This window comes from Prinia subflava, chromosome 1 (assembly GCF_021018805.1).
Source record: "Prinia subflava isolate CZ2003 ecotype Zambia chromosome 1, Cam_Psub_1.2, whole genome shotgun sequence".
In the NCBI taxonomy this organism is placed as follows: domain Eukaryota; kingdom Metazoa; phylum Chordata; class Aves; order Passeriformes; family Cisticolidae; genus Prinia; species Prinia subflava.
Genome location: NC_086247.1, coordinates 49459364 through 49476758, shown reverse-complemented (window position 1 = coordinate 49476758; position 17395 = coordinate 49459364). Strand labels below are relative to the sequence as shown.

General features: G+C 38.3%; 1 protein-coding gene across 6 annotated transcripts in view; it reads left to right on the top strand.

The window, feature by feature from the left end:
- MYOM1 (myomesin 1) overlaps nucleotides 1-17395 on the top strand; it is a 96130-nt gene that overhangs the window by 36344 nt on the left and 42391 nt on the right. For all 6 annotated transcript variants that reach the window (XM_063395942.1, XM_063395916.1, XM_063395924.1 and 3 more), the window contains exons 5-15: nucleotides 160-317; nucleotides 3962-4054; nucleotides 4962-5050; nucleotides 5176-5235; nucleotides 6634-6798; nucleotides 7369-7530; nucleotides 10234-10375; nucleotides 12531-12730; nucleotides 14349-14405; nucleotides 14778-14902; nucleotides 16662-16845. In XM_063395942.1, the coding sequence (XP_063252012.1) occupies nucleotides 160-317; nucleotides 3962-4054; nucleotides 4962-5050; nucleotides 5176-5235; nucleotides 6634-6798; nucleotides 7369-7530; nucleotides 10234-10375; nucleotides 12531-12730; nucleotides 14349-14405; nucleotides 14778-14902; nucleotides 16662-16845 (1435 nt within the window). The remainder of the gene's footprint in view (nucleotides 1-159; nucleotides 318-3961; nucleotides 4055-4961; nucleotides 5051-5175; nucleotides 5236-6633; nucleotides 6799-7368; nucleotides 7531-10233; nucleotides 10376-12530; nucleotides 12731-14348; nucleotides 14406-14777; nucleotides 14903-16661; nucleotides 16846-17395) is intronic.

The following is a 17395-nucleotide window of genomic DNA, read 5'->3' as shown; positions in this document are numbered from 1 at the left end:
CTGTGTCCAGGTGAGATAAATACATTACATATATCTATCTGGATGTTTAAATAAAAATTGTGGGGGGGGTTTCCTTTTTTTTTGGTTGGTTTGGTATTAATAATTTTCACTTCTAACTGCTGTTATAATCAAGTGTAAAATAAAATGTTTCTTTTCCAGCTAGAAGAGACTCAGGCATTCCATAAAAAGTTGAATCAAGATAAACTTTTACATGCTCCTGAATTTATCATTGAGCCTCGTTCCCACACTATCTGGGAAAAGGAGAATGTTAGATTTAATTGTTCTGTGGCTGGCTGGCCCGAACCTCGTGTTACATGGTAAGTTTGTATCCCTGGCACTGAAAGTCACCTCTTAACCAGAATCTGAAGTCATCTTAATAAATGTAGTCATTTTTCTGGAAAGACATATGTTACATTTACAAAAAAAACCCCAAAAATCAGGTACTGATGGCAAGCTTCTCAAACACCTTTCAAGTCACATTGTACAGAAAAAGAGCAAAATATTAAAATGAAGTAATAATAATAACAACACAAAAATTATATAATTATTAGATTAAATTAATTAATATAATAATGTTTAAAATATTTGTGTAACAGCACTAGGAATACATAGACTACTATTTACTATTTACTATTTACTATTTACTATTTATTTCTTTATTGGCAGAGAGATAAAATATATTATTTCTGTTGATGATTAAGGAAAAATAGCAGTTTAATTTATCATACTATCTTTGATAATGTTTTACAAATAGTTGAGTTTAATTCTACAAATGACACTAATGTCACTGAAACATTAAAGCAGGCTTTGGTCAAGAGTAAACTTTTTGGCAGCTGAGCAGTTATAGTGCTGAATCTCCATGAAATAGAAATCCCTTGATGAAGCTGTGAAATCTCAGTTATGATGATGTGTTCATAGCAGACACATTGTCAGTGTTTGAAGTCAGTGACTTCAGGTAGATCTGGAACCATCCAAATAAGATGAAAGCTTTGGAATTATTGGAAAATTTTAGAGAATCACAGAATATGCTGAGTTGGAAGGGAAACATCTACTATATCATAATGTTATGTAATAATCATATATTGCAATTTGCTACTTGAATTGCTTAAGGGGGTCTGCATTTCTTTAGGTCTTAAAAACCTTAATCTCAGGGCTTGTCAAAAATTGCTGTTAAGAGGTATATCAATAGGCCAGAGCTGAGTCCACAAAGTCACTGATCTCCTTCCTGGGACTCTGACAGCCAGGCTCTGCATGGACACAGTTTGCACATCCCATAAGTCATAAGGGTTATAAGGGCCCTGTTTCACATTCCACCTGCAGAGGATTCCAGATAAACCCTTCAGATCTGGTCTCAGCTGGATATAAGCAATGATCAGCTACACTCATGGCTGTAATCCAGCTCTGCAACCTGAATCCTACCCAAGAATTCAAGAGCTGGGTCATTTTCACTTTGGTTGAGATTCACCTTATCCCCAAAACCTGACATGGTTAAACTGAGCCTTCAGCTGTCTGTCTTTGCTCTCGCTGTGAACCAGCCTTTCATCTAAGTGCTAAATGTGGATGGTGGAAATTAATACATCATTTTACTGTACATCTGAGTTCCAAAGGGATTTCAGTTTGCCACAGGCTAGTAATGGAAAAAAAAATCACATCCTTTTCAGCAGGTGTCTTTGCTCTAAGATATAGAACAGTGCTGACCTGGATCTGTCAGCTTTCATTCAGCCTTTCTAACAAAATGTCAGTGGAGTATTGCAAACAGTCATTCTTTGTATAAGCAATGAAGACCTTTTCATGCTGTATCTGAAAAAATATAAAGCTTTATTAACTTTCTCTAAAGAAAACCTTCCTGGTGCAGCTGTTCTGACTCCCCTGGAAAAAAAAAGCATATGGAAAACCCAGGACATTTGAAACCAGTAGCAGAAAGCATACACTATCAGTGGCTAATGACAGTGGGAGGTTGCAGTCCCACATTAGCTAATGACTTGGCTGCTCTGGAATTTGCATTTCCAGAAATAACAAGTGGTCCTTCTAACATGAGTCCTATTCTTTCTATAGATGAATATAATTAAGCAAAAAATGAATCAATTACTTTTTATTAACCTGGTAGTGAAGACAAAAGGAGTGAGAGTCTTCTTGCTGTTGGCATGATCCAGTAAAAGCTTGTTTCTGCACAGCACCCCATGCTACCAAACAACTTTGCTGCCATAGGATCCAAGAATTTCTCAGACCTTTGGAGCAAATTTAAAGAAACTGTGGAGTTAAGTCCTGTTTACACGATTTCATATCCCCTGGAAAATATTAAGAATGGATGGCATTATTCTATTTTCTAAAATATTTGACACACTAGATGTAATATAAAGATGCCCTGATGTTCCCAGGCAGTTCAGTCTGGGGGGCACCAGCTCACAGATGAGGTGAAGAGTGGTGGTGAATGTATTACTCTTGCTGCACTCATGTATTATTCTTTGCCTAAGCCAGGATAATAGGGTAATGAGGTCAGGCATCTCTGGGAATGATTGATGTGCAGAATAGAGAGTACTGCCTTGCATTGAGTCCCTTGTCATAGACATTTTGCTGAGAGGAAGATGAGGATAAAATGCATTAGGGTTTATGGTCCTTACTGACATAAGCACTTGGAAAACTCACAGTGTATTATTATGCCCAAATATTTGTAGTGAGGGAAATATTCTTTATTTCTGTACACTGCTGATGGTGCTGAAAGACAGCTTTTAGATTTATCGTGGATATATCTTCATCTTGAGATATACTCAGCTGATAATATTCTTGGTGAAAATAAAATTGATAATTACTCATTTGTTTGATGAAGTGGGGCGAGCCACTGACACCAAACCAGCTCCCTTTCCTGACTGAAAATCATGAAAGGTTTAAAATATAAAATCCGAAATGAAGAAGCAAACTTCTTTGTCAGGTTATCTGTTGTGAGAAGAAAGATTTTTTTAATGTGCTTTTATCTATCATCCTTTATCATTTCACTTTCTTTATATATATATGTATATACGCCTTATGAAGAACAGGAAAGCTATGTAAAGCAGGACACTCTCTTAGGAAACATATTTTTCTTTATGGACCTGAAATCAATGCCAAATGTACTGAATACAATTCAGAGTGCAATTTATCTATTAGATTCTATTGCCAGTTTTTTTCATATTTCCAAAGCCTGCTTAAGACAGGTTTCAGTCAAACATTTACTTGTTTGCACCATGTATTGTCCAGAATGAGTGACATTTTATGCAACAATTGAAGAGGAAGATTTTATCATGCACCACTGTTCTTCCACTATGAGAGTCTCAAGCTGTTTGTATAAATTTTGAAATTAGCAGTAACAGCTCACCACTGATCAGCACTGGTGCATTCATTCCTTCAAACTGGGACAACTGGGAATTTTGAGGGTAAACCTTTCCTACCTGAAGATAAACCTGTGCCAGAAAACACTCTTAGTGTATTCCAGTCTAACTCTGTTAAGTTGCAAGTAAACAAAAAGTTAACTTTCTACCTGACATTTTTTTGTACATAAGGGTTTAAAAAGTAGGTCAAATATGTAAACCAGACAAAATAGCTAGTAGTTTAGAATAGCTAGTAAGTAAGGAGTCTACCAAATTTTTACCATTTACAAAACTCTGAGATATTGCTCATGTGACTCCTCCTTTCTTTTACAAGTAGCAACATGAAATTCGTGGTAATATGAACTGATTTTCTCCCCACTCAAGACAATTTCTTTTTTTTTAATTTGAGAATAAAATCTACCTGGGGCAGGTCAAAGAGAAAGAGAGAAAGGTTACACTTCCAAAGATAATGTAATGTCTTCCCGGGGAGTTAGACTACAGTTTATCTGAAAGGAACATGCAGAAGCTGATGTTCTACTTCAAATATCAAGCACTTGACCTTTGAAAGTATAGAATGACTTCTCTTTTTGTCATGCTGCTTCTTTGCTTTTCCATAGGTACAAAAACAATGTGCCCATTGATGTACAGGCTCACCCTGGCAAGTATATCATTCAAAGTCGATATGGGCTGCACTCCCTGGAGATTACTGAGTAAGGAAATATTAAATAATTTAACAAATAGCTTAAGCTGAAATGTTGCTATAGAATGAGACCTGCAAAATGTGAACATACCTCTTGGGGATGTAAGAGATATCAAGTCAGGTAATATCAGAGATATCAACTGCGGTGAATGCTGTCTTCTTAATGTTGAAGCAGTTCTGGTTTACCCCAGTAGAGGACACAAAATTTACGTGAGTTATTTTTCTGGATATTCTTTTTACGGCTGGGTCAGAAAAGTGGGACATCTGTGATTACTTTTTCCATCTGTCTACTTGATGAGTACAGTTAAACATGTAAAAATATGAGTTAACATGTAAAAATATGAGTTAACAGTGAGTTAACTGTTTTTCGAATATAGCAAAATTCACAGTTATTACTGAAATGAGGAACAGAATAGATGTCCTCACTTATATACAAGAAAGATCTTTAACAGTACTCATCTTCCAAGTGGGAATTTTTTGCACTCCCTTTACATTAAAAATATTGAAAACATAAGACCTAATTAACAACAACCTGGATTTGACAATTTATATACTGGCAGGTGCCCTTTGAAAATATTTTATGTAATCTAGCATTTCTACAAGTTCCCTGTTGGGCATCTCTTCATAGAAGACAGTAAATTAGTGATGAATATCATCAGATAGTTTTTCCTACTTATTCTGTATTCCCAATTTCAAATCTGTGATATTTGAAAAGAGATATTTATTTCAAGCACTGGGGTTTAACATTGAGAAAAACCTAATGGCCACAATCAGTCCAGTGTCCAGTGTGTCTGTCTCCCAAGCTTTTACTTTATTTATTTTACCCAGATTTCTGAGAATTTCCTTAGTCTAAAACACCAGAGAGGCTATGCCAAGGAGAAAATGGGTGCTCTGCCTAATCATTTCTATAATTTCAGATGTGAATTTGATGACACTGCCCAGTATCATGCCTCTGCTATGAATGTGAAAGGAGAAGTTTCAGTTTATGCTTCCCTCGTGGTAAAGAGTAGGTTGAAAAATATTTCCTTCAAGGTTTTTTTTGTTAAGATGCACATTACCAGTTTTGGTTTTGTGGCTCACAGAGCCTTTACCTTTTGATGATAGTAACCAGTTTTGTCTTCTTCTCTGTAGGGTACAAAGGAGAAATTGACGCAAGCCTTTTGCATGCTAGAAATCTTTCCCTCTCTCCCTGTAAGTTACAATATATTTCTTTGACACTTCCATTTATAGTTGTGACATCATGACACATGACTAAGCTGAATATTTAGTAACAATTTTTTTTAAAAAAGCAGGTCTGATTTACAAGGTTGTGGAGCTCTACAATTTCAGATTAGTGTCACTAGTGGGGGGAAATGGCATTGCCTTCTAGGTCTGTTGGCTTATATATGAAACATCCTGTTAATATTGCACTCCACTATGAAATAGAATCTGTCAAAGAGAGAAACACTTTTTGTTTTGCAACATGTAAAACATGGCATGGGGAAGCATGTGCCTGCATAGAGTAGGTGATTTAATTGTTGTCTGCTGCTTATGTGGTTTCATATGTGGTGCAAATGGACACAAAATGCATAGATAAGATTAAATATCCAGAACCCAATTAGACTATTTTGGGACATATCAGGGTAAAAATTGTAGTTCATTTTGCCTGACAACCTCACATTTTAACAATATGGCATCCATGCTCCCATGATAATAAGACAAACCACCCACATATGCCATGTTGGTGAAGGTGCCTTAGGAATCCCATGAAATGTTCAGATGACAGATGAGACTCCCATATATTTCCAGTAGAATTTGGGACGTATCATTTCTTTATGGGAAATAAAGATCATGATTTGCATATATTCATTGATCGCAGGAAGAGGGAAACTTATCAGCATAGGCTAGTTGAATAAAAGTAGTGTGACCTTAGTTTTTATCAGCTGAGCTGTTTTCAAAACAAACATGGAAGCCCCTCTGCCATGTATGTACAGTACAAATGAAAGGCACTTAAGATGTTCTGTCTGGAAAACTGCACCACTTGGGACACACAGCATTCAAAAAGATAAATTTGGGAACAAGAATAGAAACAGGCTACCCTTTTGTACTAATAGTAGCCCCCACAAAGGCTTGTTAGCTTACAAAAGAAAAAAAAACTGAGTGGACACATGACTGCTCTGAGACAGAGCAAGGAGTTAAAATGGGGAAAGAGAAGAACCATATAAGCTAAAGATCAACCTGAACTGAACAAATAATTAATCACATATAGAAGTCTTTTCAAGTTATAAAACCAACCTTATGATAAAACACTTAGAAATTTTGTTTAGAAATTTTGAAAATTCTGAACTTAAATTCTGCAGAAGCCTCTCCCTGATAAAATGGACTAACTGTAAGAACTAGAGTTCTATGCATGAAGAAATAGTTGATTCTCTGCAATAGAAATGACTTGGATTATCCAACACTGCGATTACCTCTGAAGATGATGACTTAATATACATATTGTTCCTATTTATACCTTGAACTTTACATGTATTCATAATCACTGAGTACTTTTTCTTCCTACTCTTGTCACAGAAGGAAAGAAAAGCAGATTTTTTTTCTCTTATACAGTTGCCGTTACCCCTCATGGCTATGCTTCCAGATTTGAAATCAGCTTTGTCGACAAGTTTGATGTAGCCTTTGGGAGAGAAGGTGAAACAATGAGTATAGGCTGTACAGTTGTCATCAATCCTGACATCAAGCGCTTCAAACCAGACATTGAGTGGTACAGAAATGGTGAGAATGTTTGACAACAAGAAATATAAACTTCTTTCATACAAATCTGTACTTAGTTCAGTTTGTGTCAACGTTAGGATTTGGTCATAATTTTCTCAGGTTTTCCAATGATAATATTTTCTCTTTTTCAACTAGAATTGTTCCATAATTTATCATTTTGATGTGAAATCACAGAAAACTGGTGAAGCACTGTGAAAATATCTTCTAGGGATATTTTATTTCTAAAAACAAATCTAAATTAGAAGCATTTCTATCAGAGCCGACATCTATGTGGCCCATTTATAGAGCTCATATACCTTTTACTATTTTAAGATATTTTTTAAGTAGTTGCAGTGTTCTGTAACAGCTGATAAAAAACTATTGTTTTCTGAAGTAATGCTTTGAAATGAGAGAAAAATTGTCATAAGCGCAGAATAAGATGTTATTTATGACTGTTTTCAAAGAGAGAATGTTGTCTAATAAGAGCAGTCTCTTTTGTATTTCCAACCTATCCCAATATATTTTCCATATCCAGAATCTGTTCCTCAGCAGATCCTGCTGGTTCTCATCATGATATCCTCTGATTCCTAGGAGTTCTTATTACACCATCCAAATGGGTGCAGATGCAGTGGAGTGGGGAGCGAGCTTCATTGACGCTGACCCATGCAAACAAGGAGGACGAGGGCCTTTACACGCTCCGAGTGGCGATGGGCGAGTACTACGAGGAGTACAGCGGCTACGTCTTCGTGAGAGGTAGGATACGGTCTGGTGCACAGAACTTGCTACAGAGCTGAGGAAAACATGTTGGCAAAATCACTCTCAGATGTTTGAGGTGCTTCCCCAACCCCCATAACAACAGAATAATAATTTTCTTTAAATAGATTCCGGCAATGTACATTTCAGCCATTATCTCTGGAAAAAATCCATGCACGTGTCAGGCTTTGGTGTCATGTGCCCGAAGACTTCTAAACTCCATTGGCATTCTGAGGAGGAAATTTAGGGTACTATGTTCAGAGTGCTGAACATGAGTCATAAGGAGGAAAAACATACATTATCAGTTATAAGTGTTTTTTTGTAACCATCCCACTGCTAGCTAAACTGCACTATTTCTGTCAAGATTTTCTGCGCAATTTGAGGGATTCTCTCTAATGCACACTGCAGGAAAAGAAATACAGTGGAGTGGAAATGCAAAGAACTGCACCTGGTGTGGAGTCCCAATCCTTGGAGACACTCAAAATCTGATTTGACATGGCTCTGGCGAACAAGCTCTGGCTGACTGTGCTTTGAGCCAGGGGATACACCAGGCAATATTTGGAGCTGTTGGCCAATCTCAACCACTGTGTGATTCCCTGAAGTAATGCAGTGAAGAGTAGAATTAAAATGTAATTTTTGTGAATGTGGTTTACTTGTACTATCAAAAACTTAATTGACTATCCATTGAGAATTCTTCCTTTAAAAAAAGCCATGGCTATCACGTTGTGTGCTGATTCTATATTTGTCCCAGCTGCTAAAAGCAGCTGAAGTGTGTAATGCTGATTCAAAGGGCTCTGGAAATTCTTGTCTCTGAGACCATGCCCAGAACGTCTCCCAGTTGCCAAGTCCAGCAGAACTGTGTGAGATAACAACCTGCCCAGAAAATACAACTGAAGCAGATGTTTTCATCACCTGAAGAAAGAACCTATTGAAATGAGCTTCTTGGACAAGAAATAGGATTTGTCTTTCTTTATTTGTTTTGCACTGTGCTGCCTTATAAAAAAATTATCACCTTCAGTCCTATTACATCTTCTGGCAACACAAGTGTGACCTGACTGAACCCACCATCCCTTTCAGTAGAGTATCTTCCTAGCCAATGAGTGTGTTTACTAAATTCTAATTACATTAATTATATTCTACGTTCCTATTTAAATGGTTCCCACAATCTTGGTTGGCTACTGTATTCCTCGTCACTCCTCCTAAACTACAGCCAAATTTGCTTTAAATGGCAGCTCTGGTATTTAAGCTGGAGCAGTTGTCTTTTTGTGTCATGCACAGAAATCAGGGTATCAATGGAAGGGAGCCTCATAATGTTACCCATTCAGACTGGCTTCGAGAGCATGTGTGATTCCTCTGCCATGACTACAGGTCATCATTTGCCAGCAAGACATCAGGGATGAAATCCTACCCTCCTAGAGGCTGATCAGCAATGCTGGTTCTGCCAGCTGTTTCCCAGTCTGTCTTGGACAGAAACTGTGGTCTCATGTTCTGTCAAGTGGTAAACATGGGCAATTAAAACCTTTCATAAAGAGATCATTGAAGACAAATTGTTATTACTAGTAATATTCTTAGTGTTCTGTAAGGTTAACTGCACGGTTTACTCTGCATGTTACCATTTTTAAAAATGCATCAAGTTACCTGTAATTAGAGCTTGGACTCAGCAACTTTGGTGCAGCTTCAAAAGCTCCATGTGATGCTACTCTGCCTATAAGAGAAGACTCTGTAAAGTGTGGCTGGGATTTTTTTTTTTGGAAGACTACTGTTTTTCTTAATGAAACATATTAAATACTCTACTAAGGCATTTTTTCATGGAAGTCAAAATCATGAAAATCAGGATTACTGTATATTGTAAAACAGAAACCTGTAATGCCTTGAAACATTAAACCTTTTTGAGAACTCAAGTTTATATGGAATGTATGAATAGTATTTATTAGTGATTTTTTTTAATTCAGGTATATACATCTTGGGTCTTTTTTGAAGTCAATCACAATTGTGCAAATTGGTGTTATTCTTCAGAGAAACAACATCTCTTATTTGAAAGTCTTTCACAGAATCTTCCTGCAAAGGTTATTTTTCTCTACATGAAAATTGCACCATCTCACAAATCAGACTCTTTGTAAATAGTAAAAATTCCTCAGTGCCCAGCACTACGCTCTGTTTTTCAAAGCTTTAGATAAGATATGTCCAGAAGCTGATGCAGGAGTCAAGATTTGTTGTAAACACTTGAAAGGAACAATGCACTTATCCTTATTAAGGTTCTATTCTACAATGATAATGTATGTGTAATACAATTAAACTTCAAAAGGTTTTGATGCCTTTGCTGTTCACAGCCAACCAAAATCAAACAATGAAGGATTATGAGTGGAGATAAGATATTTAATTTGGTATTGTTATATCCACTGGGTGAATACTTTTGATTCAACTATTGCCTGGCTGCCTAGTTTTAGCTTCAACAGTGTGTTTCTCGCAGCTCCCTAACCAGAATGCATGGTACTAATTCTATTTAAAATGTCTAGGTGAATTACATTTACAGTATGCTGTAACATATAAAACATTTGTAAATGTTGCAAAGAAAAGCCAAAACCTAGAAAAACACTAGCAATATAAAAACAAATACTTTTCTGAAGCCAGTTGGTCCTTTAAGATAATAATTGTGAAAGAACTGTGGTTCACATTTGCAAACATATTTCTCCATCCTCATAGATGCTGATGCTGAAATCCCTGGAGCCCCTGGTGCACCACTGGATGTGCAGTGCTTAGATGCCAACAAAGATTATGTCATTGTCTCCTGGAAGCAGCCCGCTGTTGATGGAGGAAACCCCATCCTTGGATATTTCATTGACAGGTCAGTGAGTGTGCTGGACTGGAGAAATCGTATTGCTGCTCATTCCAACTCAAAATCCTAAAGGCACATTGGAAAACATGAGATAAAAGAGTAGTGTATTACTTTCATTCTTGTTGCTGGCCAGAAGAACAATGATTTTGTTTGTTTGTTTTGGATTGGCTTGGCCTGATCTAACCTTCATGGAAACAATCACATCTTGCTTCATTTAATTGCGTAGAAAGGATTCTGCGAGATCTGCAGAGCTCAGCTGTCGCTGCTTCCTCTGAGGCTTGAGAGGCCTCAGGATTTTGTAGTGTTTGGTAGTTCTTCTGCATCAGGCAGCTGTGGCTCCCTCAGTACAAGGGCTCTCTTGCCTCTCTCCTAATAGTTACTATGTACCAGAAAGCAAAATATCTCAAAGGGACCTGGTTTTCTTTCCTAAATGCTGTTGTTATTCCAGCTCTTAGATTGACAAGTTTCATGGAAATAATTTTTAAAAATATGAAACCTCCATGTGTTACACACAGTGGCAGGATCCTAGAAGCCTGTGATTTAAGAAATTAAGTCAGTATTTTGAGACTTGCAGTAATTTTCAGTGATGCTTATATTTGTTTGAATTTCAGTAATGGAGTCCCTCATATGAGGTTCCTCTGGGCTCATTCAAATGCATGTAAAAAACACCCAAACATTATATGTGTGTGTGTGTGTATATATATATACACACACATATATATATATGTATATATACACATATATATGAAGTATGTCATTATATTATGCCTTTGACTATATATAAAGTATATCTGTAAAAAGAGGGTATTGGTTTGTGAAATAACTCTAACATTAAAGTATAACTTTACTGTTTTGATAACTTTTGAGTGCCAGTCACTGCTGTAACTATGCTCTGCTAGATCTAAGCTATGGCTCTTTAACATTCATTGAAAAATTCTAAACAAAATACAGGACTAGATTCTGAACAATAATATCTCATTTATATCTCATTTTAAAACTAGGCTATTTAGGGGTGTTAGCACTGAGAGTAACTGCAAGAGAAATGGCATTTTGCTTTTTCTTTTGTATTCACCTCATTTATTCTGCATTTGCTCCCAAATTCAAAGCTGTGTCGCTGGTCTCCAATGTTAAATCCCACTAAAGGTATTTAGGGACCCAAATATTTGGCCAGGGTAGCCCCTGACTGCCTTGTGGAGTTGAGGGAGTGACTTGAGCCAGCAGGACTGCTCTGTGCTAATGGTAGAAGCAAAGCTTGGGCATCCCTCACCCCAGGCACACACAAGAACCACAAAAAAACACCCTGAGTGGGATTATAACAATTCTCAGGAGAGATTCTTGCATGTACCAAGAAATCTGGGTAGGAACTGTAACCTTCTCCTTGGCAGATATCTCACCAGATGGTCTCTTCCAGGCTGAAAGGTTGTGTTTCTGTTGACCATGTTGCTGGATACAGGGGAGCCATCACCACAGGCTTCTCCTGCCTCCCTGAGCTGAAGTGGCTGCTGGTCTTATCTTCCTTCTGCCATAAACCAGCCTCCTGATATGTGTGAGGCTTCACAGCTGTGGGACCAGCAGCACCACGCTAGGTCCTGTTGTAGGGACTGTAGCCAGCACAGCACAGGCTCCCTTAGCAGCCCCAGTGGTCTGTCTGAAGCAGGGCCTGAGTGAGAGCCCGACTCTAACCCCATTCCCAGCCATCTCCGTGCTGGGCTGGTCCCAGAACTCACAGTGGGGCTCTCTGCACCCCATTGAAGCCCAGCATCTTGCAGGATGTACAGTGCAACATTGTGCAGAAATGATGAAGCAATGCCCTCCCGGCAACTGCAAGGGATATGTATTTCCTGTCCCTTCAAGTAAGCTAAAGCTGACACTCCCTGAGCATACTTTGGAGGGTTTAAACAGTGAAGTGAGTCTGCTCTTATCCCTCTATCAGTTCAGGAAAGAAGGGGTGCAGCTGTGAGGGATTTAGTGCATGCCCAGCTGGTGCTTCAGCCTGACGCCTTGGTGCAGCTGCTTTGATGTCACCAGTGTATAATTCTGCTGGGGAAACTGGTACAGACCAGCCAACCAACACAAACAGATGGTGAAGCTGCAAAGGCGTGTGGGTGCCCTGACTTCCTGTTTTTCCCTTCCCAGCACTGCTCTTACTGTTTGTATTTTTCAGGTGTGAGGTTGGTACCTCCCACTGGACCCAGTGCAACGAGAATCCCGTGAAGTTTGCCCGTTTTCCTGTCACTGGTCTGATTGAAGGCCGTTCCTACATCTTCCGAGTCCGCGCTGTGAACAAAGCTGGTGTCAGCCTGCCGTCCCGGGTGTCAGAGCCCGTGGCTGCTCTGGATCCTGCTGACAGAGCCAGGCTTAAAAGTAAGATGTGCTTCTTACAGGTTGCATGAGAGGTTTAAGAAGTCACAACTCACTTAAAAAAAAGAAAGTATGACTATCAACTCATAAGCCTTCAAAATCCCACTAGAGGGAGTAAGGCAAAGCCAAAATATTCTTCGGAGGCAGCTTTGCCAAGAAGAAATCATCTCAGTGTTCTTTGCACTATGCTGAAATTTCTTTGGCTGACTGCAGTGCTATGCTCCAAACTTGCAGGAAGGGGGGGAAAAGGCACAGGAGAGTTTAATTGCCTAGAGAGACTTGCTTTTGTTCAACCAACAAAATAGCTGAACAGATCCTGTGAATAGTCTCTCTCTGAGCCACAGACAAGGGTGGCTGATTCTGTTCTCATGTGACAATCCAACTCCTCCAATGACATCAGAACAACACCGGGACAGCCCAACAGATCCCAAGCTTGCTGCTTTAAGGCTAGCATTTTACAAGTCAAGGACATTTCTCCTGTGGCCAAAATGTCTCAGACATTTTGCTTCCAAACCCACCTCCCTACCACATATGGTATAATCATATGCCTAAAATAAATTTCTACTTCTATACAAAATCTATTTCGACATGTTTCTGAAGTTTTACAATTTAAAATGGTCCAATGTGAAGGAGTATTGTACACAAAGCTACAGTGCTGCCACAGTCCTAGCTTGTATGAGCTACCATGTATAGTGCTGCAGCCAGATGATATAGCTTTCCATTCAAGATAAAACAAAAGGCCAGAGGAAAGAGATTTGGCACTGCCAAGAAACACTGCACTCAGTCAGACATATGAAACCCTAAGCCTGGGGAGGAGGGAGGGGTCTTCTTCTCAATGGGCAGCATGGAATCTGTCACAGGAGGTGAAGTCTGGGTTTGGTGGCCTATTCCTGTTATATCTCCTCCTCTCATCCCTCACAATTTTTCTCCCCACCTGCTTCCTCTCTACTTTCATCTCCAAAACAGATCAGCCAATGTAAGGTGAACAATGTGGAGGTGGAGAACAGTGTTTGCAAAAATTATCTCTGAAAGTGCATTGACCTGGTTGAGAGCTGCATAACTGCAGTAGTGTGATAACATATTGGTTGCTCAGAGAGCCACCCAAATTTATCAAGTGGACATGTTGAGTCAGGCTGTTACTGTTTGTGACTGTGACCCATGATTTAAAAGCTGGTAGTGTGAGGGAAAGTGGTTAAAAAGAGACAAGATGCAGCCTGCAGGAATTTGGCTGTTCCTTTAATAAGTGAGCTGTTAAATGAGAGGAATAGAGGACAGAAAATAAAGCTGAAACTAATTCTCTGAAAATGATGAGCTGAGTGAACCAAATACCTCTGCTTGTCACCTAGGAGACTTCAGTGACATTTCAGGAATGAATAGATGTTTCAGTGGATTAAGTTTTCTCACTATATTAAATGCTGAGCTTCTCTCAATATTCAGTCTGTTAAGCCCACAGCTAGCTTGGGTAACTAGTTTCCTACGTGAGCAAGAGCCACAGCATCAACCAAAAATGAAGCTCATGGGGATCTTGCAATTGTTAGTTTTGAACAGCAAAAGAGTCAGTTTTCTCATTCGAAAATTTCCTGGTCTCCTACTTCCCTGTTATCTCTGACATTTGTTTCAGGTCACCCTTCTGCTCCTTGGACTGGACAGATTATTGTGACTGAGGAAGAACCTGCAGGTAAACACAGCCCTTTAGCCTACAAATGTCTAATGTGAAGCTGGTTGAGTAATTAGGAAAACTCTGAGTTCAGTGAACTTTGGCACACACCCAAAGTTTGTTGTTCTGAGAGTCACTTGACCTTGAATAACTCAACAACTTGGTTTTTGAGGTGAAGATTCATTATTCAGGACCTAACAAAATCATGCTTAGAATTAAAAGAAGGAAAGTTAAACCCAATATTTGGAAGACTTTTAATTTTACATTTAAAAAAAAAAAGATTAAGTGTGGAGGTATATTGATACTCCTAATTTTTAATTATGATGCTAATTTTGATACAAAAACAGAGGAATTGAATCCAAGTTCACTTTCCTATTCTTCCCTGTCCTTCAGAGGGTGTTGTTCCTGGTCCCCCCACAGACCTCCAAGTTATTGAGGCCACCAAGAACTATGTTGTGCTTAGCTGGAAACCTCCTGGACAACGGGGCCATGAGGGTATCATGTACTTTGTGGAGAAGGTAAAATTGGACAAAATCAGAATTGTGCTGTGGCAATATTTTACATTTGTTTTGTCATCTCTTCTGGACTTCTGGTTAACTTTCATTTCTGTCTGAGACTTGCAAATTAGGGCAAGGATTAGAAGTTCATCAAGATAACTGTTTAAACCATTGATTTAGATAAACTAGGAATAAAAGAAAGATGGGAAATGAGAAGGTAAATAAAGAGTGTGTCATACCCAGTAATACTCTTCTTGAATTGTGTCATTGACCTACCTGGAGTAAAGAGAACAAGACTCCTTTTGTAATGTGAAAGCACAGAGCAAAGTTGCATGCTTTTAAAAAAATAATTAAAATAAATATATATATATTAAAATAACATGTTTATTTTTATGCATCTCACATATATATATGATATATATCTATGACATATAGCTAGATAGATATAGATATAGATATAGATATAGATATAGATATAGATATAGATATAGATATAGATATAGATATAGATGATATAGATGATATAGATATAGATGATATAGATATAGATATAGATATAGATATAGATATAGATATAGATATAGATATAGATATAGATATAGATATAGATATAGATAGATATAGATACAGATATATAAAATTTGTATAAATGAAGGTTGTCTGGCAGGACAGATTGTTAACATTTTGGATGGAAGCATTTCGCAAGCATTTCTTGTTATCAGCACTTTCTATTCCAGCTGCCTTTTCATGTTTGTCTTCTGCATTAGCTTTCCATTTACTGCACCAACTCAACAAAGATCACAAAATTTCTTTTCTGATCTCCTAGAACAAAATCAGTTTTAATTTCAGTGTTCTGCTTTCCTGAGGTGTTTTTGCATGGCTTCTAGCCTAGAAAATTCTTCACACCATCACCCTTTCTGCTTGCATCTCTTGGCTCATAAACCTTTTTATCAATGTTTTTAATCCTATCAGTCTAGAGGTGTCATCAAGGGAGACATAAATATCTTCCCATTATGTGTTTTCCATCTCTCACACAAAATCTGGTCTAAATAAATGAGTTTCACTTAGCAACAGCCTCAGAGAGGATGAATATATGAATTTTGAGTTTCCGTATAAGAAAGCTTTTTAATAACTGATTGCATGCTGAGTGCTAAGCACTAATTTCACATAGTCAGATGAGAATTTGAATCCCTCAGAAATCAGAACCATTGCTTGAAATTGCACTTAACATAAATCAAAGCAAAAAATTAATCACTACTATTAGTGGTATAAGTGATCGTGGTATGTGGAATTGCTAGCCACAGAGGTAAAAACAATTCACAAATTGCAAATGTTATTTTTTTTTCTGGAAAATGACAGCCAAGTCATGATTAATTCTGAGAGCCACCCCAAAACCACTTAGAGTGCCACAAGAGTATCTAGAAGCAAAGTGGTAATGGTAAGGTTCTGCTCTTGGCATAATGCTGAATATCTGCAAAACTCATTTTGAAAGGGGTCCAAACTGGGTGCAGCTAATAACATCACTTCCTTGCTGTGGAGAGGGTTTAGCTCGGGTGTATTAAAACCAGTAAACTTTTATGTATGTTTTCTGAAGTGAGCATCTGGCAGACCCATAAGCTTTGAAATGTGCTCATCTGTGGAAAGGCCCAGAGAAGGGATGTGTCTCCCTGTTCTCCATGGCAGACATGAATTTGGTGGTCCAGGGAGAAAGCCTTGTTGTGTGAGACGCTTGGCCCTCAGACACGTCTGTTCTAAATGTGGTTTCTGGGTTTGACCGCAGTGTGTTGCTGGCACAGAGGACTGGCAAAGGGTGAACACCGAGATCCCTGTGAAGTCCCCTCGCTTTGCTGTTTTTGATTTGTCTGAAGGCAAATCCTACTGCTTCCGAGTTCGCTGCTGCAATTCAGCTGGAATCGGTGAACCCTCGGAAGCAACTGAAGCCACTGTAGTGGATGACAAACTCGGTAAGCGTGTGCTCGCCTGTGTTAAATCACCTCCGTGGTAACTTTTCAGGTTGTGATCTAATTGTTTTGTCTGCAGGCAGGTAGCTGCCCAGAAAACAATTCAAGTATGAAAAGCAGTCAGTGATTTATTCCCTTTAGCTACAATAATTTTTGTTTGGGTTGTTCAATCTTCAATGTACAGTCAAATGACAGATGCAAACCAAGGAAATTAAGCTGCAAATAATGATGCCAAGAACTGCAAAGACTGCAAATAGCAAAGGAAAATGAAAACTCAAGGAAGCACAAAAATGTTTTGTTTTACTTAGCGTCTTTATTGAAATTAGGCCCAGACATCAGCAGAGTCTAACATTCCTTGTTTGCCAAATTAAACAAAAGTGAAGAATTTAATACTTAGATGAAAGCAGAGACTATTTTCACTGGAAGAGAAGCTGAGATTTCAATACAGTAAGTCATCAGTAGCTACACCTACATTAACAGTTTGTTTCCAAACAGCAATGCAGACTTCAATCCAATTCCCAAATGATCTCTGTTCACTTCTTATTGAATTCTC